The 27255-nt window shown below is 49.0% G+C and overlaps 5 protein-coding genes across 5 annotated transcripts; 3 read left to right on the forward strand and 2 right to left on the reverse strand.

Moving 5' to 3' along the window:
• Positions 1–9000: 9000 nt before the first annotated feature.
• HOO65_020864 (PHO85 cyclin-1) lies at positions 9001–10182 on the forward strand (the record flags this gene model as incomplete). Its single annotated transcript, XM_071000179.1, has 1 exon — positions 9001–10182. The coding sequence occupies one exon, from the start codon at positions 9001–9003 to the stop codon at positions 10180–10182; it is 1182 nt and encodes a 393-aa protein (XP_070861502.1).
• A 5535-nt stretch (positions 10183–15717) lies between these two features.
• Positions 15718–18147, forward strand: HOO65_020865 (uncharacterized protein; the record flags this gene model as incomplete). Its single annotated transcript, XM_071000180.1, has 1 exon — positions 15718–18147. The coding sequence occupies one exon, from the start codon at positions 15718–15720 to the stop codon at positions 18145–18147; it is 2430 nt and encodes an 809-aa protein (XP_070861503.1).
• A 446-nt stretch (positions 18148–18593) lies between these two features.
• HOO65_020866 (uncharacterized protein) lies at positions 18594–18956 on the reverse strand (the record flags this gene model as incomplete). The annotated part of the gene is made up of 1 exon (XM_071000181.1): positions 18594–18956. One exon carries the CDS (start codon positions 18954–18956, stop codon positions 18594–18596), a length of 363 nt encoding a protein of 120 aa, XP_070861504.1.
• Positions 18957–19615: 659 nt separating this feature from the next.
• On the reverse strand, positions 19616–21909 carry HOO65_020867 (putative transporter; the record flags this gene model as incomplete). Its single annotated transcript, XM_071006519.1, has 3 exons — positions 19616–19643; positions 19863–19946; positions 20036–21909. The coding sequence occupies 3 exons, from the start codon at positions 21907–21909 to the stop codon at positions 19616–19618; spliced, it is 1986 nt and encodes a 661-aa protein (XP_070861505.1).
• Positions 21910–25302: 3393 nt separating this feature from the next.
• On the forward strand, positions 25303–26362 carry HOO65_020868 (Isopentenyl-diphosphate Delta-isomerase; the record flags this gene model as incomplete). Its single annotated transcript, XM_071006909.1, has 3 exons — positions 25303–25534; positions 25656–25994; positions 26124–26362. 3 exons carry the CDS (start codon positions 25303–25305, stop codon positions 26360–26362), a joined length of 810 nt encoding a protein of 269 aa, XP_070861506.1.
• Between the last annotated feature and the right edge of the window lie 893 nt (positions 26363–27255).

A 27255-nucleotide genomic window follows, 5' to 3' on the forward strand; every position in this document is an offset into this window, starting at 1 on the left:
CGCACTAAGGTGTTTCAGATACTTGGTTTTCCTTGCCTTTTATTTGTTGTAGATCTTCAGGCTCTGATATATGCAAGTGCTTATACTTTTATGCGCATATGCGACTTGTAATTCCTCTCGGCGATGCAAACAACGCCAATATGAAATCGCGATAATTCGTCGACGCTACGTTGCCTCCTACTAAAAGTTTTATTGACTTCTGCAATATTACTGCTGTTAAGCCACACAGCTGCGAGACTTGTGGCGTAAAATCTAGCGAAATGTGGCGCAGATATGGGACAAGAAGTTTGTGATTGGCGTTCATTCCCAGTGGCTGCAAAAGCAAGTCTGCAATTATTTTTGATGCAGCCTTGGCCTAAGACCAAAAGCTTTTTCAGTGGGTGGCCAGCCATCTTTCCTAGCCCCATCAATGAGTGCCTGGACCATATCCTATAACCTTGGAAGCCCTGTCTTTGAGCCTAGCACCCATGGCCCTGTCCTGTAAGTCAGCCTATTATGCCAACCCAAGACGCTGGGAGCTGTTGGTGGCCTTGCTAAGCTAATGCCCAATGGCCTAAACACAGCCAGCGCAAAGCCTAGGAGAAGGGGGGGGCGAAGGGGCCTCGGGAGCCAATAGAAGCAGGCTGGACACTATAGAAGTATTTCTTTGCTCGGGATTGTTTCTTTTCTGAGTGGAAACAGCGGCCATACACGCCCTCACTGAGCACTATACTCCCCTCCTTTATCCTTTATCCCCCTCCCTCTCTTTGACCCCGGGCCTTCTATATCCCTGCTAAGTAGGGCATTATCAGGTTATGGGGGGGGGAGGGGGGAGGGGAAGGGGCAGCCTTCGCTATGGATTCCGAGCTTCCTAATAAGTTTGTGAAGATCTTACACTTGGTGAGGGACAGGCTTTGTTTTACTTTGAACCTGGTCATACCTTGCCACTTTCTCACCCAGGACATTGGAAAAGGGTAGGAAAAAGAATTCTGGAAGAGGCGGGAAAGATGATGCCTTTTCCCAAACGACGAGTCTGAAGAAGAGGGGGAGGGGAGTAAGGAGATGGCGATCGTACTACACATGTATTAATGCCCTAGGTTTGAGTCCCCGTCTTGTTGTTCTGCCTCTCCTACTGCTAGCTTTGCTATTATTTGCGAGCACAAGAAACATTGCTACAGATTGCTACACTGTGCCAGCAGGAGAAATGTGTTTCGGTTATAGAGATCGGATGTGTCTTGTTCCCGCCGCACTTGGCCGTCGCGTCCTTGCTCATACAACGAGCCAAATATTGAATCAAAGGTCTTTCTGAGCCATGTGCCTCTTCTCTACAGGTTAGCGTTATCCATGAAGGGCTCAAGGCAGCGAAGACACGGGAAAAGTGACACGCATATCGAGAGGGGATCTTGGGCTGTGCGACAGCAGCATATGTACTATCCGAGTTGGCCAACCTTTAGCCCACAACGGTCGTAGGCAGACAGTAAGCAAGTCAACGCCCGTCCTCTAGCCAAGGCCGCTCCCAACGCACATTGCACTTGGCTTGACAAGCCGCGACGGCCGCTTCCTCTTATTCCATAACCCGCCAACTCTTACCTTCTTAGACACCATAGCATGTGCTAAGCCTACACAAAGGCCTACACAAGCCACGCTCATATGCCTATGGATCAGCGTAAGCACACAATGAGCTTGGACACCTGTGTGTTTTTTTTACGCCACAAGCTTGCGCAACATCGAATACGCATTCATCCTTCGTTGAGAACACGCCAGGCTAAAACGGAAAAAGGGAAAAAGGAACAAAAAAAATGGGCAAGTGTTGGTGGCCTAGGCCTACATTTACGGGAGACGTAAAGCATCTGCTCTCACATCGTTCGTCGTCCGTACTTTCAATCCCCGCCGCCTAGCATGTGTTATGTGGTTAAGATTTACTTGGATATATCCAAGATCTCTTCGTTCGAATTCCCTTCCCCATATCTATGCATGTTATAACAGAGCGGTGAGGGGCTGTCTCAACAGTTCCCCAATACGTCTTATACGATGCGACAAATGGAGAAGACGGCCATTTTTCTGCTTCTCTTCTTCTTCTTTTTCTTCTTCTTCTTTTTCTTCTTCTTCTTTTTCTTCTTCTTCTTTTTCTTCTTCTCCTTCTTCTCCTTCTTCTTTCCTACATGTGTGTGCCTAGGGACCTTGGCTACCAACCTGCGGGCGTTAGGTCGAGGAGGGCGTGGGAAAAGAGTTGGTGGCTTTTTTCCCAGTCAAGTCACGCCTTTCTTTAAGTCGTAGCTTCGATAGAAGTTCAAATAACCATCCATCAAAGCCGTAGAACAAGCATGTCCAAGCTCCCCTCTATTTTGCACACCCCCCTCCCCCTTAAGCTACGGGTTAGTAAGGCCTTGACAGGCTTGCTTGTAGGTCTTTGTCTGCAGCTCAGTCTGGGTCTGGGTCTGGTCCGGTCTGGCGCCTTTTTTTTCCACGATATTTATCAAACCGGAGAAAGAGACTAGCCAAAAACTGGTCTAGCTGCTGCTCTACAGCTCGCCACGTTCCAGGCCACAGACCTTCAGCCAGTCGCTGGCAGGTCTAGTCCTCGCGGCGTGTTTATTGATGCCGATTAGCTGCGGAGATGATAGACCTGAGAAACATACGCCCCGACCCCCTTTCCCGTCTAGGGAGCAAGATGTCGAGATCAAAAATCAGGCACATATGGGTTAGTCAAAACGGCTAATCTCGTGATGCACTCATGTGCTGGTTGTTCATAGGAAGCCTTGGCTGCCTTAGCTGGGCTGGGCTAGTTCTGGATGGGATAACCGATACAAGGGCTGAAATTTTTTTTTCTCTCATATCAGCGAGTTGCACACACAGGATACAGAACAGCATCACATTCTTTTCTGTAAACCTTCACATAGACAGGGGACGATGACATGGTCAAGGACAGATAGCCCGACCTGCACGCCAAGACCAAGTTGTATGTTTCAAAAACAAAATAGCATAGCAGCAGCGCAAGAGCACGACCCATTTGCTGGTGGCTGCTCTACTCACCTAGGCGCAACAAGTAGCTATGCCAGTGAGGAGGGCGAGAAAAGAAAAGAGAAAATAATAAGGAGGTCGACAGAAATCTGCCCTCCCCCTTGAATGGGGGAGGCGGAACGGGAAAATACAAGCGGGGCGGGGCGGGGTGGCCGTTGTCTTCGGTCTAGGGCTCTGGAATGCGTTGCTATACGCACGCTGTACACAAGCCGCTTTTTGTTCGCCTGTCCTGATTGGCTGGTGTTCCTCCTGGCTGCGCTTTCTGTGTAAAGACATGTGTACATACATATTGCTGTATGAGCTCTTTACGCCCTTGATCCAAAAACTACAGCCTGGCGTGAAGGAAACGAGAATCATGGCCAGTCGGACAGCTAAGATCTGCCTTTGCTTGTTTCTTAGTGCAGGGGCCCGCCCGTATACAAGACAAGAGGCGCATGTGCTGTTCCATGTTGTATTTATTATCTTGCAGCCAAGTGAGAAGCATGTTGCATGCGATAAGTGATGTATGGAGCTTGTTTAGCTTGTTCTGTGCTCTTGTCCCATTCCGTTGATCGGCCTAAACCTCTTTCTACGTACAAGTGTTCAAAGCAATATTAGCCCAACATGTTAAGAGGCGCGAGATTTGCTCTACATGGAGCACAAGTACGAGAACACCCACCAGCTATCAAAGAGAGGAGACCCACATCGTCATCAGCGTCATGAGCAGGCCAAGGACCCTCTCTCAACAAACAAAGTGCATGCATGTTTCTCGTTATCCCTAACATTGGCTTCCAATTTGCCAAAGAGGGCTGGAGTCTTACCAAAGGACGGATAAGTATAAACCTTTCGCTCATAGCCCACTCTGCACCAACACGCCCCAACAACAAAAGAAAGCACGCAGCAATATAAAAAGACGAATATGAATATTGCCCCTCGCAGGCAATATCAAGAAGCTGGCTAGCCCCCCCTGGATGCTACAGCACGAGGACGATATCACTAACTAGCTAAAGTACCTACAAATCCCCTTGGCTATAGTGGATAGTGGCCCTATACTGCAAGGATGGGCACCGTAGCACTAGTAGCGTGCTGGCTTATAGCGCATAAGCCACTGTAGCAGTAGGTGGGCACTGGCCATAGGAGCCTATAAGGGCATGCATCGAGTTGGCTGCCCCCCTGCTGCTAGCCACCAGTAGGGCAGAGCCAACAAGTCTTCAGGGCCCGTACGTGCTTCCTTTTTTCCTTGCTGTTTTTTTTTTTTTTTTTTTTTTTTTTGCTCAATTCTTTGTCATGACGCTTTGACCTGAGAGTTCTCCCTTTCCTCACTACAGTGCAATGTAATTTCTTTTGTTTCCCGACCGTGACTGGCTGTTAAGGCCAACCTGATAGTCTTATTCCAAGGGACGCTGGGAAGCTGGACCAAGCTGGTGATATGATCTGCAAAAAAAAGCAAAGCAAAAAAAAAAACACAAATTACGAGAGAATTTCCCGGACATCGCGATTGCTACAGAAAATAAGCCGGCTAATTAAACAAAAAAAAAAAAGGCCTTTCATTGCCTAGTTTTGTGACTACACGCTCAACATGGGCGCTATTGACATCCATGGCACTTGGCCGCTAAATGAACTAGTCCTTTTGATTGAATTCCTTTGGTTTGCTCGTAACCCTTGTGCAATATGGTAGGGTTAGTCGGTGATGTGATGCGACTAATGCAAAGCTTTGTAGTTTGGGCGCACATTCCACCTGAGACGGAAGATTGAGTGTTCTATTGCATTCTTTGGTGGAGGCTATTGCATCAGGTCCTACATAGAACCTACTCGAAAGACTGCTGCTCATATTTCTCTATAGCAGCTCGGTGCTGCATGCTGTATTCAGAAGCGAGGATAGCTTTTGCAACTTGTGCCTCCAGTGCTTTTGCTGTTTGTTTCTTTTTGTTTTCTTTGTTTGCGGCAACGGACATGCGGGACAGGGGGGCTGGCATGCCGCAGCAAAGTTACCCATGACGACTTACAGCTGGGAAAGGCAGAAGAGAAAACAATGCGAAAGGTCTTTAGGGAGACCCAGCGAAGACCTTGGAGCAGAAATGTGAAATCACAGGCTTGCAACTAGCAGTCGGGCACTAGCAGCCGGGCAACGCCTACTCTGCTTTGCATATATTGTGTCTGGTATTGTAAAAGAAATAGCGCCAATGGCATGGTATTGTGTTCGTCGTACGTTGCGCTCATGCAGATAAAATTCTGGTCTGCCTTTTCCGTTGTTTTATTTCCCATGCTACAGGATTTGCCATACCAGCATGGAAGGCCTAAGATTGTTATTGTTGTACTGGGGAAAAGCACTACGGCAACACAAGCCCAAGGGATCAAACAATCACAAACACAAAAGCAGCCCAGAGGAAGACGAGCTGGTGTGCTAGTATTGTCAATATCCGCGTTATGTGAAGGTCTATATTGCATTGTTCACAGTGAGCCGGCCTGCGCTGTTGGAGAAGTGTGAAGAGCAGGCATTCGTCATGAAAAAAGCAGTGATAGCAGGAAGCACAATGAAGAGTACCACGCGTACTTGTACAGAGGGGGCTTGATCGGCCGTAATTTAATAGAGGCAATGATATTTGGGCCATGCGCGTCATAGCCATGCACAAGAGCGCGTGAAATGCTATGAAATGGACTAACAACTCCCTCGAGATATGGAGGGAGGGAGATGGCTTCTTGCTTCCATGCTTCCCTTGTAAGCCTGGGGCGAGCTGTCCTCCGCCAGGATAGAGCACAGCAACGAGCGTAAGCTGCGATGGCGAGAGAACAAATAAACCAAAGCCTAATGCCATCTCCCTTCCAATGAGACGGGGAGAAGAGCTGGAGGCATATAACTTGCAAGAGCGTCCGCATCTGATGCCGTCAACACTCTTCTATTTCGTGCCCCGTACACTTCCCCTTTCCCTCATATCCGTCATTATTCGCCCTTGGTGCTCATATACCTAGTCCTTCGTCAGACACATTCACTCGCTCTTTCTTGCTTTGTACCGTTGTATTTTTCCATTTCTTATCATTTAACTCACCATACATATTAATACCTAATAATCTTCAACTAATACCAATACCCTCCTTTTCGTTTTCTTTGTTACATCCTTTTATAATAGCAAGCAAATTCCTGGCCTTTACATCTGGAAACCTGGAAGCCCCCCTCTGTTTTAATACCGCTTGTTAAAACTGTCTTCATCAGCCGATCTGCATCACCCGAGACGCTCATCTCCAAGTTTCGTCCACGGCGTACCAGCCCCAAGCCTCGCGATCATCACTAAGCAGCACTCCACGCTGTTTTTGCCTTGCTCTACTTCGCAATTGCTCAGGTCTGCTGCTTGGTTCCTGTCCTTTTGTGTCCCAAAATAGCATACGGACATACAGCATAGTTGGCACTTTGCATCCCAACAACCAGAGAGCAGCCCCCCCCCCCTGCTTCACCTACCAGTTTCTCTTGCCGCCCACACAGCATCTGTGTGTGCAACGGGGTTAGGCCAAGCCTGCAAATAGACGCGCTGCTACATGCTAGACTACTCATTGCGGCCGCATTTCTTTGTTGCAAACAAGCGCGTCTGCGAAGCCCCAACTCCTCAATCATCTGCTGCTGGATCCGAATCAAGGCTTTGCGCAGATACGTGTCCCTGAAAATTTGCAGAGTTCGAAATTCAAGAAGCAAAAAAGGGCAGGTGCAGTCTCGCCTTCTTGCCCAATTTGGAATTGCCAGCCAATCAGATCACGCCTTAGACTAAGCTGGAGCTTTGGCCAGACTGACTTTTTGTGGGCCTGTTTCTTTGGCTTCCAATAAGCTTCCTCGCTTGCAGCTTTTTTTTCCTGTTCCCGTCTAACCGTTGTCAAGCCTTCTGTGTCCCTTTTGCCTGGGTCGCTTTGCAATAAACAACAAGGCCTGATACTATTTTTTATTCCGGCCTGTTTCAAGTTTTGCTGTGCTGTGTCCGTCTCTTTTAATCTGGCGGTTTACTCACCATCCCGGCGTTTGTTTACGTTATCCGTCAGCCGCTTTCTTTCCTTCCCTACGTTTCTACTGGCTGACGCTGTAGCAAGGCTAACAAAGCACAGCTAGCTAAACAGCAACAGCTCTGTCCTTCCCTGCCGTGCTTCTATATTTGGCCCAGCCGCCTTGGGGACAGTAGGACTTTCTTTTTCCTGTTCTTTGGCGTGGCGCCTGCATTTTACATACGCCGGGGCAACAAACGCCAACAAGAAGAGCATCAACAATACTTACACCGAGCTCGCCTACGACCAGGTTTCGCATCTGTGTTATATATCTTGGCTGTAGACCTTTTCTCGCTCCGTTTGCTTCTTCAACCATCCTCATATATTCATACACGTCCAATCAACCAGCTCAGCTCAGCCCAGCTGTTTGCTGTTTGTCTTTTTTTTTTTTTTTTTTTTTTTTTTTTTTGCAAGACTTATCACCACTAAACATACTAACCGCTTCCATCGTATTTGTCCTGTTCCTATATTTTTTTTTAAAAAAAATTTAATCGCGGCCTCGACAGGATCAACCAGTCGTCTTTTCAATATTCTATCACTGTTTTCTCTTTACCACAGTCCTCTCCCCCCCCCCCCCCCCCCCGCGCCTACTTCGGTCTTTATTGCGTTGGCGAAGAGAAAAAAGCATCGACACCACTGCATTGCTGCCCGCCCACCGCCTCGCAAGCTTACGAAGTCTCAACAAGGATTATCTCCCAGCTCGCTCGTACAAAAACTCCTCTGTCGTTGTTTTGCGCCTCTGCTCCCACGCCCACGCCTCGGCCACTGCTGTCTCGTGATCAAGTCTCCGGATTCATTGCCGCTTCAGGCAACAGGCTCAGTCGGTATAGTCGCCTCGCCCATACACAACCCACACCTTACTCCCTAGTAAGCTGTCGGGGGTTTTCAGTGCTCGCTTTGATTAGTACATTGCGCCTTGGATTCAACAACTTGACCATTTTCGTCCTCGTCGCCCATCCTTGCAGACCTTTTTCTCTTTCTCCGCCATCCGCTTCTACGCTTTCTTCTGGGATCCTCACTGGTCTCCCTCTCGTGAAAGTGCCTGCTTGCCCCCTCGCAGTTCATTTCCTTCTCCCTTCATCCTTTGTTATACACTTCTGGATTTCTACTTGCAACGTTCAGCATTCCTCTGCTATCGTGTCTCATTTCTAAGGTAAGTCCACATTTCAGGCTTTCATCAACCTTGTCGCCTTCTTCCTCTTGCCAGCTTGTTAAGTGTTGTTATCTGCACCGCCTGTAGTTGTGCTGTGCTTCATTCCTTTTATCCCTTAATCCCCATGTCGCTCTCTTGATTTTTCCTGCCTTCGTCCAAATACTCTGCATACAAAAAATGCATCAAAGAATAGCGTGTCGGATGGCTTCACCGATGCTTATGCCTGGTAAAATCTCTTTCACTACTGCATCAAGCATTAGTGGCCACTTGTTTCGGTGGTTGAATCTAAGCACACGGCCCCCCCCCCCTTGATGTATCCACGCCCTTCGGGCTCTCCCTCACGCCCCCGCCCTAGTTTACAAGGATCGCCCAGGAAGTGACTGTCCCTCAGCCTCGCGTACCACATGTCACCTAGGCGGAAAAGGAACAACGCCCACACTCCACACCCCCTCCCCCCTTCCTCTGGTATTGCTAGTTGCCTTTGGGCTGAACACCATTAGGTTCCAGATGCAATATCTTGGGTTTGTCCACTCGAGCCATATAACATCTCCGTTTCCCCATCTCTCTGGGGGGCGTCGCCATGTTCCTTGGATCTCTACTTTTTCCCAACACACTTATCACGAGCTTGATGGCACTTCCCATTCTACACCTGTACATATTTTCTGTTTATTTTTGCCATTCTTTCTTTTCCTCTCGTTCTTTCCGAGACTCCTCTTGATGCCTTTGCTCTTCACCTTCATTACAAGGCACATCTGTTAACTCTAGCCCTCATACTCGTAGTCCTCTCATCCTCGCCTCTTACGATCCTCTCATACAATTACTGTCGTATCCTTCATATCGCCATCATGGACCCCTCAGTTGTGAGACCTGTCGCCTCTGACGAGCTGAACGCTGCTGCCCTGGAGCAGTTCATCTACCAGCCTGTTACCACAACAATGATCGCATACTTGGCCCAGGCCGCTCACAACGTTATTGTATGCGACCCTAATCTCATGCCTGCTCCTATCCCCGATTGCTCAGGACCCTCTGACAAGCCCACTGCTACTGCCATGGTTGTTGGCCCTCAAGATGGCGCTCTTCCTTCACTGGAAGCCTTCATCACCAAGCTTGTTGTTTCTTCCAAAGTACACGTTCCTACTTTGATGTCCTCCTTGGTTTATCTAAACCGCCTGCGTTCCAAGCTACAGCCTATGGCTCGCGGTCTGCGATGCACCGCCCACAGAGTTTTCTTGGCTGCCCTCATCCTTACAGCCAAGTACCTCAACGACAGCTCTCCACGCAACAAGTACTGGGCAAACTACAGCAACATGTGCGGCGAGAACTTTGACTTTGGTCTGTCTCGCAAAGAAGTAAATCTGATGGAGAACCAGCTGCTCAGCCTGCTGGAGTGGGATCTCCGGATTTCCCCAGAAGACCTGTACGCGGAGCTAGACTTTTTCCTCGATCCAATCCGCCAACAAATTGCCGATCGCCGCAAACGCCGCGCCGAGCGCAAGCGTGCCCAGCAAGAGGATCGCCGCAGAAAAGAAGAAGAGGATCGCCGCCGAAAAGAAGAAGAGGCCGCCACTCTGCTTGCTATCCGGGAGCTGGAGCGCGAGCAATATTATCGCAGTTACGCCAACCAGATGCCATCGCCGCCCTCATCTCGTGGTCATTCTTGCACACGACCCACAACGGCTTCTGGCGAATACTTCCATTCTTCTAACGACGCATCCTCGCCCCCCGGCCTCAGTTACAACTCTTCTGGAAGCAGCTCTACTTCATCACGCGCTACAACACCCCTGGATGGCAGCACTGATGAGGAGGCTTACATTTACGTCAACTCAGGCAGCGCACAGTCTCCAGTTGAGGTGTACGAGTCCCCCCTTATGTCTACCAAAATCCGCAAAGCTCCTAGCAACTATTCCGCCCTTGAGTTGAATGATCCTAACTCGTTCGATCCCCGCGACCTGCCGAAGCCAAAGCGTGCCCGTCGTGCTCGGGGGGTGTTTGGCCGGATGTTTAGCAACAGTACCGCCACCATGTAATTCAAGCGACATGGCGTAACCCCCAACAAACAAGATATCCTTTTTTTTTTTTTTTTTTCTTTGTCAATCTTCTTTTTCTTCTGCTCTTTTCCGTTCTCTTTTCTACTATTTCCTTTTTGCATTTTACATTTTCAGCATGGCGTTGCGGAATGTTTGACCCTCTTCAGTTATTCTAGGTCTCTGTCTTGTCTCTTATATTTTTTTTCTTGGCCAATTTTCACTTGAAAAACCTCGGCGTGTATTCTTCTTTGGTTATTTTTTTCTTCTTTTTCTCTATACTCTTTGTTTATTCTGGTCTCTTCAATCTCGTTGTCATTTCACGTTTAATAAGTCTCTAAGTAGCTTTTCAGCTGTTGTCTTTTTGGGGGGCACGAGTATTTTCGGACAAGAAATGGAAAATACCGATGTTTTGTCTTGGTTGTATTTGTCGTCGGACATTTGTCTTTATGGCTTAGGCCAAGAGCTTTCTTTGTTATCATGGTTATTCATATTTTACTTATGGAATACTACTTTTTTTTTCTCCGACTGAAATACTTGTAGTTGTTTGCTTGGCCTTTTCGTAACTGTCGGTCATGTTGCCTCTTCGTATATTTCCAAGACAACATTGCTTGCTGCCCGCCAATGTCTAGTTCTTCATCTGGTTCGTGTCATGTTAGCCTTGGAATTATTGGACTCCATGTGTATGTCTTATTTCATGACAGATATATAGAGACTGAACTGCATTCCTTTTCATGTTTCAACTACAGGATTCAGCTCGTGGTGTAGTGCCACCCTCTTTGGGGTGTTTTGGGGCTTGTTGTTTGTGCTGTTTCTTTTGATAAGCTGGCCGTCGCTATTCCTACCTCCTCTTTCGCTTCTGCAGTCAGTTCACTTCCCCCACGACATCTCTCGCTCTTCTCCTCTCCTCCTCCATGAATCCAGCAGGCTCCTCTCTCGTATCCCCGTTCGAGATAGTAGCGTTTCCTCCGAGGCGCACTGCAAATGTCGGTGTAAGTTCCTATCCTGTTTCGCCATGCGTGTGCAGTATTTTCTGTCGGACAGTTCATATATTGGGTTGGTTTGCTGTTATTGTGGGATGTAGGTGCAGCGGAAATTGCAGTCCTTCAAGAATCAAAGACCTTTGGACATAGCGTTTGATGAGTTGGCGAGCAGGAGGCATTGCTTTCACTTCTTGTGGCCTGTTGCTTAGTAGAGGTATGTGTGTGTGTGTGTATGTGTGCCTGTATGCGCTGTAGAGTCTGGAAAGCCACATATGCACACCATGGCCTTGCGGGGGCTTTGGTCATTTCTTGTCGCAGGACTTTGATGTGGTAGATGTGGTGATAGCAACATCCATTCTATGTATACAAGCTGTGGCTCTAACGGCTCCGGTTGGGTCAATACCCATAGTATCTAAGTGGCCTCGTAGCTGTTTACGCATGCACATATGCAGAACCGCGAAGTGGGGGTCTCTCCCCTGCAGCAGAACGACATTTCATTTCGGAGCTGCTGCGTTGTAAAGACGTGTCGTACATCAAAGTATGCAAGGCTCGGGATCTAGTACAGACAGGAAGTGGGTATAACAGCTACGCCCACTATTAATCTATCAACCCCTCTACCTTGGCCTCCAAGGTCTCTACTCATGCAAGTCGTATGTATGAATTGTAGTTGCTGTTGTTTTGAGCGATGCGATGTCCTCTTGCACTCCAATTAGAGCGCTTTACGCAACATCCAGCAAACGGGTTCTTCTGCTTGCAGGACAGCCGAGAAAGCCCCAGCTAACCTATACCTCTCTATTATTATATACTCTCATTCAAACATTACTGTCGCTCGGAAGTTCCATAGTGTGCATTTGATGCCGTACAGCTAGCCATTAGACATGTAGACCTGACTAAAACAACCACAAAACCAAGATGACCAACTGGCTCGTCCTGGTCTGGCAGTGACCTGGCCAGAGTCAGTCGGCTGTTTATATGCATAACACAATCACTTGGTGCATGACACGCTATGGGATGGAGCCCAAGATTAGGAATATGCATATTATGCCAACAAAGACCATTTGTTCAAGAATCTGAAACTTCATAGACCCCTCCCCGACGATGTGAAAGAACAGCATTAAATAATCAAAACTGTGTCATAATAGGATGCCTCATAGTCTCGCGAGCCTTGCAAGTCTGTAGTATTGCAACCGGTTGGTTCTTTCAGCAGTTTCCATATCACATCCACCAGTAGTGCTAGAACCCTCACAGCCGAGTAAACGGCTTGATGTATGTCCTAACTCTTGATATACTTACTTGACTATCGTATCTTGTATATGTTGACCTACGGTATGTTTACTCACAGCACATTAGCGACAGCAAGAAATGCAACGTTAGATACTCCCCCCCTCCTCTCTCCGCTCGCGAATTGCTACAGGACAAGATGCTGACTACCAAGCGAGTTACCAACACACATACGACTCCAAAGTGCCGTATGCATGGGTGTTTTTACATGGTGTAGGTCATTCAGGGCTCTCAGTCGCTATGGTTGTATGCACAAAGCAAATATGCGACGCCTGTCCTGTCCTTTGGCCGAGTTCCAGTGCAGCAGCACATCAGCTGCTGGCCTGTCAAGACCCCCCAAGACAGGAAGAAATTGTGAATCTTGAAAAATAGGGTTAAGTAAAAAAGCCAATCGGAAGTCGCCGATAGCTTGAACCCTAAGTTGCGTTGCTGATTAGAAAGCCAGGACTTCGGTCCTATCGCCTCCTCTCCCTTGGGAGCCCCTGAACGAGCTAATAGACCATCCATCCCTCGCAAGTGACTAGCCAAAGGCCCGTCGAGCCTCATTCCCCAAGTTTTAGTTCCTTTCACAAAGATAGACGGGGCAAACTTTTATGCGGCACTAACACGCAGAGCTAGAGCCATAGTGTTGATCTTGGCCTTCAAAGGATGCCTTTTTTGCCAATTGTCAGTTCTTCGTTTCAAGCTGAAATAGACCTTGGAAAAGTTTTTTATTTGCTGCGCCATGTCTGAAGAGAAGGCATCAACGTAGCAAGTAAAACAGAGCTTACTTAGGCTTGGATGGAAATGGCAATAGAGGAGAAACCCCAACTCAGCTGTTGGATTTACTGGTCTTAAGAATATGACTTTACGCGCTCTATACAACGAGTCTAAAATGAGGCACATACAGGCCCCAAACACGAGACCTGCACGAAGCCGCTGCTGTGTTGGTCAGCGAGGGGACTTTTATCGTGACAATTGATCCCTCCTCGAACTCCAGGTCTCAATCCAACCTCTGACGTAGTTTTTTTTTTCAGTCGGTCCAACCACGGGCCTTGCAGGGGATAAGGGAGAGAGGAAAAGGGAGGGGGTGGCCACGATGTGTTGTAATTGTAATGGCTTGGACCTGCGACAATTTGAACATTGCTCACTTGCGTTGGCTCGTCAGGGTTTGCATCATAAATGACTGCCTAGCGAAATAAAATCAAATAAAAAACGTAGACTTGACTTTTTCGTTTCTTCTTTCACTGCCTCAACAGATGTACACAGTGGTGATACTTCAATAAGCACTACTGTACTCTAGCAGACCATAATGTTTTGTTTTACTTTCTGTCTGCTAGAAACAAGCCAAGTCGTCAAGTTGCCTGTGAATGGAATGCGGCTGATATGGAGAGAGCAGTAATAGGTAAGCTAAAGATAAAACGCTTGTGGCGCATAGACACCAGTTACTTTCTGCTGTTAATAACCCTCTCCCAAGGGCTCGTTCTTTTTCTCTTTTTTCGTTCCCTTGACCCTGAGCCGCATCTTGTCAAAAGAGCAAGGCTTGATTTCAGGCTTTCATGAATGTTCCGGCTTTGGAAAATGTCCCTTTCTCTCTGACATCACTGGGTAGCAAGGTCTGGGCAATGATATCATTGATCGCTCTTCGAAGTCAAAGGCCTTTCGTCCCCATCTCATCTCTCTCCCCTTGTACATTTGTACATAATTTGTACGTACTCAGTCTAGTGCCATGTCTCATGCTGTACTGTGCATTAAAATCGCACTGCCACATTGGCTGGACGGGCGCTGGTAGGAACAGCCAAGAGCTCGATTGATACGGCTTATCGTGCGCCTGTGATTGGCTGTTCGGATGATCTCGGGCACTTTTCCAAGGGACTCTTTAGTAGTTCTGCAAGATGCACGAAGAAGGCGGGTCTAAGGTTTATGGCAGCCTGGCATGGCAGGAAATTTGCATAATGTTGACGAAGAAGGCATCGTGGAATTTCTTTTCTTCATGTAGGGGCGCACTAAGAATTCGAAGTAGCGTAGTAGACATAAACCTCAAAAGAAGGGGGAGAGGAGATCCCCTTGCCATGCTCGTCCAAGCAAGAATATTTTGGCTTAGGACCAATGTCGTCATTAAGGCTTCTAGCGCACTAGCTGAGCTGACTTAGACCAAATGTAGACTAGCGCATTAGCGTGATAGTGCCTTTCCCATTCCCCGCAAAGACAACAAAAGACGCAGGTGGTTTTGCCTTCTACAGGAGTCTTACATTCCACACTTGCACATTTCTAGAAGACAGGAAACAACCAGGTAGAACCGTTCTTCATTTCCCCCCTTTCAACTATGACGTCTACGCGCCTATGATACTTTGCAGCGTCCCGTTGGAGATCACAGACATCAACTTGTAACTTGTACTAGCAGGTGAGATTTTTCTAGGGAGGGCCAATGAGGCATTTGCTTAAAGTGGGCCGTACCCTGCTCGGCAGGAACTCCCAGCCAGATACTCAAACAAGCCATTACTAGGAAGGTCTTTCGATTCCATGGGATTTGGAGAAGAGGATGAGCCGTTGGCAGAATCCTTTGTAAAGAAAAAGGCAAGAGCAGCTTTCATCGGTTGCTGTACTGTTTGCTTCGCTGACATCACCGGTGAAGCAATCAGTCAACGATGCACAAATATGTAGACCCTGAGCTGTTACATATTGATATCTTGGCTTGGGACAGCACACTTCTGGCTGCACTGCTGCTAGCTAGAGTCGGGATGGATCCAAAGAGTTGGAGCAAAAAATTATAAAATCGACATCGGCCTAGCTGGCCCTACCCCTGTTGGAGCATCTGGGGTAAGTGTCTTTTTTAGTGCGGGTCCACTTGCGTGCATCCTTTTTTCTCTTTCTGTCTGTATCTGTCCGGGTATGTGTGGATTTTTCCTTGCAAGTACATGAGTACATGTATGTACAGTACAGTACATCAACTGACTGGCCTTTGCTTGGTTCCTGGCTCCCTCTCCTTTGAGTTCGCCCAATCGTGTACTTGCCTGCTCCTTCCCCTTCCCCTGCTGCTGGATGTATTTGAGGCGTCGCCTGCCCATTTTGCTTCACATCTGTATTTCCTTATCTTCTCATTTCTCTATCCATCTTCTTTTCCTCCTTCAATTCCCCATCTAATTCATCCTTCAATTCAAGTCACACTCCCATCTCCAATCTTGTGATAGACCCAAATCTTCCCATCTTTTATTTTGCCTTATTACTTGCATTGCACCTTTATTCCCGTTTTTTTTTCTTTTTTGTTTTGTCCACCTCTCCCCTTCTCACCACCATGCTTTCTTCTGTCCCTAGAACGGTTGCCCGTCGGCAATCATTACCCTCCTCCGCTGTAGCTATGGGTCCTGTAGCCTTTACGCGCTCATTAGCTACAAGAGCTCGCCACCATCGTTCTGAGTCGGTGGCTGAAGATGCGGTTAGCCAGTCATTTCACGAGTTCAACCGCTGCCACTCTGTAGAGCATATGCACCTCCCAGTCGGCTCCGATGCCCGCGCCGCCTGCCGTCAGATTGCCGCACATTACTGGAGTGCTGCCAATGGCTCACAGGCCGACAAGGTTGCTAGATGGAGAGCAAGCTCAGAAAGCATGCACTACAACACCGAAAAGGTGTCTTCCTCGCTGGACCTTGGCCATTTGTGGCAAACACCCCTACAGAAAACTACTAGCAGCTCTAATATCTTGAGATCTGCCTCGCAAATGTCTTTTTTGCACGATGCCTCACACATGCAGCGTATGCCTGCTAGCCGTCGCTCTGTCCATACCCAGTCTTCATCGTCGTCATATTACATTGATCCCATCACCAACAAGAAAGTTGCGAGCCCCTCAGCCCCGCGCTCAAATTTCGAGGTCGGCTCTTTTGGCTCATACCAACGCGCCGAGTCCGTGTCAGAGTACGATGATCTTCACATGTACCGCCGCAGCAAGATTGACTCTATTGTAAAAACTAGCGCCCTGTCCGGATCATCCAAGTATGAGGATCTCCACCTCTACGGGCCCACTACAAGTCCCATCAACATCAAGTCTAAGAAAGAGCCTGTATACCCTGATCTCCACAAGTATGCTAGCCCTGTTGGCGGGCCTGTTCTGCACGAGGCCGAAACCTTTCCTGAGTATAATGACTTGCACCTCTACGGTCCTGCTACGGTGGATAATCTCCTCGTCGACACTACTATTCCAGAGTATGAGGATATTCACGAGTACAATGTCGATCATATTCATCACGAAACTCCCGTTGGTGTTGTTGGCAAGGCTTCTAAGAACATGAATCCTGTGGATGAAATTATTGCTAGTCATGTTAGTGTTCCAGCTGAGGATAAGTCTGCTGAATACACTGATCTTCACAAATATGTCGCCGTGAAGTGGAATGAGCCTAATGGCGAACGTCCCCTAACAGAGGAAGAAAAGTCCAAGAACTACAAGGACCTTCACCTTTACGATGGCCCCGTTGTTTTCAACGAACCGCATGGCAAGGGCTCTTCTTCTCCCGAAGAGCTCTCTAAGAAGTACGAAGACCTTCATCACTACGATGGCCCTGTTCTGCACAGCGAGCCTGATGGCGCAGCTGGAAAGCTTACCCCAGAGGAACTTTCTAAGAAGTACAGGGATCTCCATCTGTATGATGGTCCTCACCAACATCTTGAGCCTCATGGACTTCCTCCCAAGACTGCCGAGGAGCTGTCCAAGAACTACAAAGATCTTGATCAGTATGACGGGCCCCATCTCTTTAACGAGCCTCATGGCGAGCTGGCAGCCAGCAAGGAGGAGATGTCTAAAAACTACACCGACCTTGACAGTTATGGCCCCGTCTTTTACCAAGAGCCTGATGGCAAGCCCACCAACAAGTATGCACAATCCTCCTCCGCTTCTGCCTCTTCTGAAAATCATCACAATGCCGCATCCAACTCCCAATATACTAACGATCTGCTTTCTGCAGCTAATGGATTACCCCAGCGACACTTGCGCCAAACCCACCAGGTATCAAGGAGTCTGAATCGAGCCTCGTTGGACTACGACCCTTACTCTATTGTTCCTCAGGGTCTTGAAATCAGCTATTCTGAGGAAATCGGCGCACCATCAGCTGGTCTCACCCATGTACGGTCTTTTGGAATTGTATCACCCAACATGTCGGCCCCTACAAATATTGAGACAAATGCACGCAACGAAATATTCCGCGTTTTTGTTTACGACGACGCTCTAGATAAAATGAGTGTAGCTGAGACCCAAACCGAAACACCCGATGGACACCAGACCATGTCTCCTACCGAGGCTCTCCTCAAACTCTCGCATCCAGCAAAATTTCTCCCATTTTTTGAAAATTTGCGAGCTCAAGGGTTTGAAATTGTTGCTAGCAATGGCAATGTCCTTGTCTTCCACAAGGTTCGTGGCGATGGGAGCGCTATCCCTAGAGTGGTTCCTATCGACCGGTCCTGCATTCAGTTTGATCTCCGGCCCGACTACAGCCTAAGTCCAATGGGGGGCCATCCTATCCGCGTGGACACAAAGCAGAAGCTGGACCCCATCTCGCGAGAAGAGACAGACTTCGTAAGCATGCTTGAGAAGCAGAATAGCCGCAAGAAGCCAAGCCGAGCATGGGGCATTCTTAGGAAGACGGTCGTCTATAGTGTTGTGGGCTACGGGCTCTTGAAGACTGGTGAGCAAATGGGCCAGAACCGTGAGGCAGGCGCTGCGACGCATGCTCGTTAGCTCCTCTTTGCCTTTGCCTTTTTATTTTTTCTCGTTTTTTTTTTCTTTTTCGCATTTCTTATTTTTCATTTTCACGTTTGGGATACATGTGTTTGGGTCATTCTCGGGATATTGTCAGCAGCATTTCACAGCGTTATTTTTCCGGGTGTGGTTAGCACCAGCAATCGTCCCCGGCATGTATTTTTCTTTCTTTTTTTTTTTTCTTTTTTTCTCTATTAGCCATTACCGTTAGCAGTATGGCTAGCAATTTGGGGGACTCAGAATCCCAATTCGATTTCACTCTCAAGGGACGGCCAGGCCAGTCTTTATGAAAGGCATCCAAGGCCTAACCCCTTCTGTATTATTTTATATGATAGCCAATGAGACTTTTTCATGATTTAAGATGTACTATTATACACTATTGCTTGGATTCCAGGTTATTGTGACATGGCGTAAATGAACAAGCGTCAAGCAGAGGAAGAAGAATTTGCCCGAGTCTCTTTTGAATCTGCAGAAGGGTTTCGGGTGTAGCAGTGCTGATGTTCTGTGAAGCCGGGACGCTCGCCGATATTGGCGACGCCGCTCATGTGGAACTCGTGTTTGAGATCCTCAGTCTTCCAGCTATGACGGCGCGAAGCGGGGCTGAAAGAGCGTGGAGGACAGGATGGCGAGGGAGCGGTGGCGTCGGAGGATAGATTGGAAGCAGAGGGTGTAGACGGAGTGGTTTTGGAATATGGCTTCCACGACTTGGTGTGTTGAATGGCCAATGCAACCTGGGCCATGGTATGCATGGAAGGCTTCCAGTCGGAGGAGTTTGCGTGGGTGGCCATCATGGGCGATAGGAGAGTGGAGGATAGATATATGGATAGATGGTTAGGTAGATATTTAGATCAGGAAATGGTAGTTAAGTAACAGTGGTTGTTGGTATTGAGAGTGGAGATTGTTGCAACGGCGAAACAAACGGGTGTTTATGTATGCAGGAATCTCCCTACTTTCTAACACAACAAAGGCCCTTTTCCGATGGTTGATTAATATGGCCATCTTGGGGGACATGTTGTCTCTTTGCCTCCTGACTCTCACGCTCCAAGACTTATGGTAGTGGCCTGTCATCACGAGCTTAGCCCCTTTGTCTCGCCTGCAATGGAGTGACTTTGCAGATTTCTAAGCTTTTGATACTCCTATTATCCTCTTTCGGTTAGTAGTTGGTTGAGCTCAGGCTAAGCCTGGTAGCAAGTACTGCAAAGTCTACCATAGATTCCTTACGGCTATCGACAGATCTTGCTCAATACTGCAGAAAGAAGCATTTGGTGTCTCCGTAAGACGAAAAGAATTGTCACGTCGTGTTACTTGGAGAGAGTCGCATGATGCAGTCAGTTTATGGGGCGACGGATAACTTGTTGGGTCAGCAGTAAGCTCTGTTTCCGTTGAACGTTGTAGTAAATATCTCAATTATAGCATTTTCTTATATACAAAACAAACCGGGAATTTCCTACAGAATCATGGTGTAGTATTCGCGACTGTTGATCGTTTCAAGTCAAGATTTCTTCTCCTATTTTGAGTGAGAAGGGCCCACCTACATTTGTTGGTCGGACGCCGTCTCTCATATTACATTATGTATTTGGGTGTTGTTATGGTCTAGATGTTCATAATGGCGATGAACATGCACCATGCATCATGCATCACGCATCACGGGAGCTTGAGAGGGACATGTGCACAATTGCAATACTCACGTTTACCCGGCGTTGTTACGGCTTTCAGCTTCGCGGGCTGCACGGTTCCAGTCCGTGGTGAAAAGATAGATGTACTCGACGACCGAGACCCTGAGGTATTATGTGTCAGATTATGCAGATAAAGACGCGCTCAAGTGGTAGAAGAAAGGAGGGAGGGAGGGGGGAGGGTTATAACTTACAATGCAAGACCAATAGATAAGCCAAACCACATACCATACAGCCTCCAACCCAGGCCAAAGGCAGTAAAAAAGGAAAGCGGAAGGCCGATGATATAGTAGGCAATTAGATTGGTGTAGCTTCCGATATGCTGCTGGCCAATGCCACGCAGTAGCCCGTGAGCGCCGGCGGCCATGGCATCGGCAATTTGCATGGTGGCAAGAACGGGCATGGTGTCGGTCGATAATTGAGCCACTTTGGGGTCCTGGGTGAGTAAATAGGGAATCTGGTGGCGGAAGGCGAGTAGCACGACGAAGTTGAGCAATGCCACAAAGCACTCGGCAGCGATGGTGACTTTGGCTGCCATCTTGGCTGGCTGAACTAGCTTAGCGCCAATTAGATTGGCCACACGCATAGACCCAGCTACTGAAATAGAGAAGGGGATCTGGTATGTAGTCGAGGTGAGTGTGGCTACGACACCCTGAGCTGCCAGATCGTAAGGGCCCAGCTGTGTGGCGGCGAAAACTAGCAGCTCAAATGCTACGTATTCAGCCTCAAGCATGATCAGTCCTGGAATAGCCAGCTTGATCATGGGCAGCCAGTTGGCCAGTGCGCGGCGCGAGAAGCCACCCCAGCACTGACGGCCATCGATGAAATAGACATACAGGAATAGCATTATGGGTAGCATGTTCTGTGTGATGACAATAGAGATAGGTGCGCCGATAAAGCCCCAGCCTAGGTGCCACACGAACAAATAGTTGAGGCAGATATTGAGCGGGGCCACTACTACCAAGATGTATGTCGTGGCGTGGAATATCCCCTGGCTTTGTACGAACCGCTTGCCAGCCTCCCAAATGGCTGCTGCCGGGCCGCCGAGAATAAGGATACGCAGGTACTGGCCGGCTAACTGAGCGGTTTCGGCCTCTGGAACGACGTATGCTAGCGCGGCGCCGCCGTACCACCAAAACATGGCGATGGGCAGAAACAATAGCAGCAGGAAATATGCCATGCGCTGGCATTGGAGACCAACGAGGTGCTTGTGGCCGGAGCCATAGGCCTGTGAGCATAGCGTGTCAAGCGACGTCGAGAGGCCAATAAAGACGGAGTAGCAGGAGATCACAGCCGTCATGTTGGCGATACTGACAGCACCAAGCTCTTCCTTGCCAAGGCGGCCAACAGCAAACACACTGGCAACATTAATAGAATACTGCAGCAAGAACGTGCCGGTAAGCGGTAGCGAGTACTGTAACACCGTCTTAGTTTCTCGCTGCCATGTGCTCTGTAGGCTTCCAGCCTGGACAGCTGCCTCCCACTGCTCGCCAATCTCCTCGACGTCAGGGGACCCCGGGTGGCTAGACGCGGACAGTAGCGTATCTTCCTCTTGGTTGTCGTCATCATCTGCCACCGCACTCTCATTTGCATCGCCGCTAGTGCCATAGTGCCCTGCGCTGGCTCGAGTGTCTAGCAAACCAGTACTCTCGTTTATACCGTGGCACGGGGCTTTGGCACGCGATGACGGGCCGGGTGAATATTCACGGCCGTCGCGGACCTTTGTGCTGAACACGGCATCATACAGCTTACGCAGACGGCCCTTCTCGGCCACTCCATGCTTGGGCGGGAGAAGATGGTTGTCACGCAATATTGAGGCCTCGGCAGCCCGGGACTGAGCACGCTCAGCGCGTGACAGGTGAGGCTGCGCACTGCCGGAGTCTAAGTGCAGTTCGGGCACGGGGAGAAGCAGTGATGGGCGCTCGGTGCCGTAGGCAATGCCACTGGGCCGACGGTACATGGGTGGGCCAGCGTCAGGAGCATCACTGGAAGAAGAGGGAGAAGGCGGGTCAGAGTAGTCGCAGGCAGCTACATCGTTGGGCACGATGAGCTCAGGCTTGGAGGCCATTGAGCTGAGAAAAGGGGAGCGTGGTTATGTGTTAGTTCTGCAGCTGATATAGAGACTCCTGTATAGCAGCCTGTTTGTATGCAAATGCGGAGTCAAGCTACAGTAGGGCAGTGAGCCAATTTATAGCGCGGTGAAAATTTTGAGAAGGTCTGTGTCAAGGCTTTGCAGTTGATGACCAGATTCTAGAGAAAGAGACAACAACCGGGATGCAGGCGTATAGCAAGAGGGGGAAGGGGGGAGGGAGGGAACAGGAGAAAGCTATAGAGACATGCAGGCTAGAAGAAAAGGGCTACTACAGTCATAGAGCGAGAAAAAGGGTCAATGAATCGAAGGACGAGAAAGCGTAAGCCACAGCTTTGTTTATATACATACATACATAGGGGGACAAGGTCACCCGGACTTGCTAGCAAGCCTTCCATAAAAAAAGGAATATAGATGGAAACGCTAGCAAATCCTCCTCGATACGCAAAGTGGGGAGGTTTCTTTTACAAGTCAAATCAACTAAGCAAGTATCAGCGAGTTTATGGCTGTTGAGTGTCAGAAGAAGGCAAGCAAGCCCGCGGGCGCGAGGACGACAAGGCAAGGAGGGGAGAGGGGTAGTATCACGATGCTAGGGGTACTATGTCGTTATACTACCCACACTCTAGAGCCGCGTTTGACCTCCCTTTGCCCACTGAGGAAAGCTCTGGTATGACTGCAGCGAAGTATGCAAATCAAAAGAAGCCGGCGATAAAAGCCAGCGTCTACGGCGGCGTATTAATATCACGATGGTGGCTACACAAGAAGGCAGCTTATCTTTGCATCCCCTTTCTTAGCACTTTTTCCCCTTCGGTATTGTTCCCGGTGGCTAATGATTAGGGCCTAGCTTTCCGGCTATGAGTAATATGAGTAAGTATTGCAGTTAACGGTTTAGCCTGTTATTAGAAGGCGAGAGGAGCATTGCAACCTATGGATGGGCCTCTTTTGGTCACTTAAGGGGGGCGTTGCCAGAGGTTTAAGAGACATGTTGTTTTAGGATAAGAGAAAGTCGCCCGCAAAGTCATGATTCCAAGTCAGCCGACTCTCGAAGGCCGGGGGGTGCACATGCAGCCGTCGTCGCAATTGGAAGTTCATGGTGGCAGTATAGGCAAGATATGTAGGTGCTACACAGCGCTGTGTGTGTAATGTGTATCCGCGTGCGTACTAGGTACTGTCTGCATTTCCAGGATGGCTTAGACATTACCAGAAACTGCTCAAGATGGGCAGATGCAAGTCCAAGGATATAACGGCGGGCGGGATTGCTGCTGTAGGGCCAGTCAGCCCAGCTGCTGTAAGTTACATATAACGAAGAAAGGCTAGGCGAAGCACGTGCAGCGTTGCGATGCATTGGAGGGGCGCGTGAAGAAAAACAAGCGAGAAATCAAGGAAGAAGAAAGAAAAGATTAGCAGGAATGAACAAGTAAAGGAATAAGGAAAAAAAAAAAGAAAATAATAATAATAATAATAATAAAGCAAAGGGCTAGCATCAGCAAAGGGGGGGGCCTCCCCCACAGCAAGGTAGGCTTCCCCGATGCTAGGTTACCCTGAAAAGACTGCTGAACAATCAGTAGTGCTACTTGTGTACTTGTTTTTTCCTTGTTTCTTGTTTCTTTGTCGGAGGTGGAAGGACGAAGGGGGAGGGGGAAAGGGAGAGGCGGCGGCTCACCTGGCTTTTGCACAGTCGACAGACGGATTTATTCACCGCCCCTATGTTTGATCATCCACTCTCTTGGCGGGGACAAAGGGGCAACAGAGGAGACGAGGAGGACATAGCAGCATGGCCGCATTCAAGCAACATGCAGCGCACATTGCGAACTGCGCACTGCAACATACATTGCAACACTGTATCCAGCCCTAATGCGCTTCTCCAGCCATTGCAGCCGCCACAAGTCTACGGCTCAGGAGTCTAGCTCCCCTAGCATCGCAGCAAGTCATATCATCATCAAACTGGCTCACGCACGGTCTCCAGTCATCTCAAAGCCTCCCAGGACTGGTTTGCGGCGCTCCCAACATTGGTTGGTGTAGGTTGCACCATGCAGTGTTTGCTGTTTGCTTGCCAATATGGGGTAGGTCTTGACGACTCAACACACGGTTCTTTTTTTTTTTTTCTTTTTTTCCTTTTTCTTGGGCCTGGCTGGCCTCTGGGGAATATATGCCGCCAGCTAGGCTAGGCTTGATAGCGTATTGATTTGCCTTGGTGTGCGTCGGACCAAGCTAGCATCAAAGGGATTGATTGATTGCGTAGCGCCCGCCATTGAGGTGACAAGGCAGGGACACCAACATAGCGTACACACGCATTCACTCACGCCTATATCCATCCCCTCTTTCAATTTCCTGCAGACTTGGGTGCTCAACCTGCACAAGATACCCAAGATTCGCAAGGCCTATGGGCAGCCACCCATCCATAGCGCCGTGATAGGCGAAGGCAATGGCAAAGCGGATCACACCATTAAAGAGCCACCACGCACGCCCAGCATAGAATTTCATTAGACTGCTGCTTCCAAAACGCCTTTGTCTGGAACGCCAAAGAAAATAGAAAAGAGGAAGAAAAGACAGAGGTGGCTTCTGTAGCGTACCTCCGTTATCGACAATCAATCACGCTGCCGCTGGCCACCGCTGTGACTTGGACGAGAGCAAACACCTGCAGATGAAGATGCAAAGAAGCCGTCATTGATTAGGTGCGGACGCCCGGAACATGTGGCGGCTGTCAAGTCAAATGACCTGCCAAAGTATGAAACAATAGGAGATCATAGGCATGCCCACATATATATATATATATGGGCAGGCACTTGTGGCTTTGGCTATCAGCTAACCCTAATCGCGGGTTGCAATGGAGTTATTTGTTATCACAAGCCAAAAGTTGAGAATCCAGACGAAGTTGAGGCTAATCGGCCAATCAGAAGCGCTACATCTCCGTTGGGAAAACAAAAAAAATCAAGCAGTCACACATTTCCGTTCCCAGCCTCGCTGGCATTCACCAAGATGGCCACAAAGAAGGGCACGTAAGACATCGTCACATTTCAGCGGGGGGAGTCCAGAAACGGCTATTATTGTTGTAGCTTGAAAGAATCTTTGCAATATATAGAACACCAGCTGCACCCACTCCCTTTGAACCCATTTGTCTGTCGTAAAGCTCCGACCAAATACTTGATTCTTCTTATAACTCACCACTTGTTTCGCTTATCCAAGGCTCGTCTTTAACACGCCCCCCTTTTTTCAGGCTGTATTGTTTTCTTGATCTTCCTTAGTTCACATTACCCCTCTATCCATTGCAAGCCCAACACCACTTTGTTCGATCCAACGCCCTGATCGCATCCACGCTGAAAAGCCTGCCCTGCACTTGCTCCTTCCATCATCAGTTTTCACCCCGCCAACATGTCGTCCACAACCACCGTCACCGCGACCGCCGCCAGTACTACTGCTGGTGCCCTCCCCACGATGAACCAGCGCATCACGGCCGAGAATGTCAGTCGCCTTTTCCCCGACATCGAAACCAATGCCGACGCCTTCGATGGCCATGATGAGGAACAGATCCGTCTGATGGAGGAGATGTGCATTGTTGTCGACCAGGACGATAACTCCATTGGAAGTGCCAGCAAGAAGATCTGTAGGTCTTGGCGCCGGCGTATGCCGCATATCTTGGCTTGCCACCGCCATCGCCTCTGCGTGCATTGTTCTGTCTCTCTTTGTCTACCATGGAATGCTAACCAGATGCTCTCTCGCTGCAGGCCACCTTATGACCAACATCAACAAGGGCCTGCTCCACCGCGCCTTCTCCGTGTTTCTCTTCGACGACCAGAACCGCCTGCTCATGCAGCAGCGCGCCACCGAAAAGATTACATTTCCTGATATGTGGACCAACACTTGCTGCTCGCACCCTCTTAGCATCCCAGGCGAGACCGGCGCCAACCTGGAAGAGTGCATAATGGGCGGCAAGAGGGCTGCGCAGCGCAAGCTAGACCACGAGCTGGGAATCCACAAGAGTCAGGTTCCCATTGATGACTTCAACTTCTTGACCCGCATCCACTACATGGCCCCTAGCGATGGCAAATGGGGTGAGCACGAGAGTAAGTCATTTTCTCTTGCCGACTCTGGGGGAACGGGGGCTCCATGGCTAGGCCAAAATGACCCGACGATGTTGTTTTCACCGCCCTAACAAATTCCTTTTTCTTTTTTTACTTTGTTTGTTTGTATAGTTGACTACATCTACTTCATTCGCGCAAAGGTCGACGTCCATGCCAACGCCAACGAAATCCGCGACCACAAGTATGTCACGCAGGAGGAGCTTAAGGCTATGATGGCAGACCCCTCTGTCAAGCTCACCCCCTGGTTTAAACTGATTGGTGAGACGGAGCTGTTTAAGTGGTGGTCGGCCTTTGCCGCCGGTGAGCCCTTCGATGCCCTTACCAACGAGACTGTCATCCGCAGATATTAAAAGAGAAGAGGTGCTGGAAGTGGACGACGGGTAGTCCCGTGCCTGGCTTTTCTTTTTTGGTCCTTTGTTTTTCTTGAAGCCTAAAAGCCACAGCGGGTTGTACGGTTGTGTAGCACGTCCAACGCCCCCCCCCCCCCCATCTTGGCGGAAGCATGCCGAAAGATCTTTCTTTCCTTTTTTTCTTCTTTTTAATGATGGGTGCCTTGCCTGGTATTGCACATAAATCAGTGTATCATTATCTTGTAGACACCAGCTACTACTATGTTTGTTGTTGATTTGTTAGTATTCGCTATCCCCTGAGCCCTTTGCCCATTTTCTTCGGTCTGTTGCTCTGTTCTATCGATCTTGGGACCTAGGATCTGCCTGCCGACTGTAGGCCGTTCGTTGGTGCTAGTTTGCGGGAGGTTTGCTCTACTCTGGCTTTATATAATTAACATAGAACGGTGTTGGTGCCACCTTGAGCCCAACACTTGCCCACTGCTCTCTTGTGTCCAGTCCATCAAGGTACGCGTCACAGGACCATCAGACGATGTGACCAAGACTCCGTAGTCGGCGGTCAAAACAATGTCATTCACAAGATCTTATAGTCCCAGCTTGTGGCCCCAGGCACACGGGTACGGGCGGGTACGACTCACCTCCTCTCACAGGAGGTGGCAGGCCTGGCGGCAGGTGACCGTGGACAAATTGCCCCCGTACAACATGTTGCTGGAGGAGGCGGACGGAGTCTGCATGGGCCAGCTAGGCCACGCCGTGCTGCGCTGCGTGCCCGCTGGTTTGATTAGCGGGGAGGTGCCACATCGGGGAAAGGCTGAAGGTAGGACTTGCAGAATCCTGATTGTGTCTACTATTTTGTGAAGCCATTTCTGTTGAAGGGGGGATAGCGACGAGTGGTG

This window comes from Ceratocystis lukuohia, assembly GCF_044167205.1.
Source record: "Ceratocystis lukuohia strain C4212 chromosome Unknown Supercontig2_pilon, whole genome shotgun sequence".
In the NCBI taxonomy this organism is placed as follows: domain Eukaryota; kingdom Fungi; phylum Ascomycota; class Sordariomycetes; order Microascales; family Ceratocystidaceae; genus Ceratocystis; species Ceratocystis lukuohia.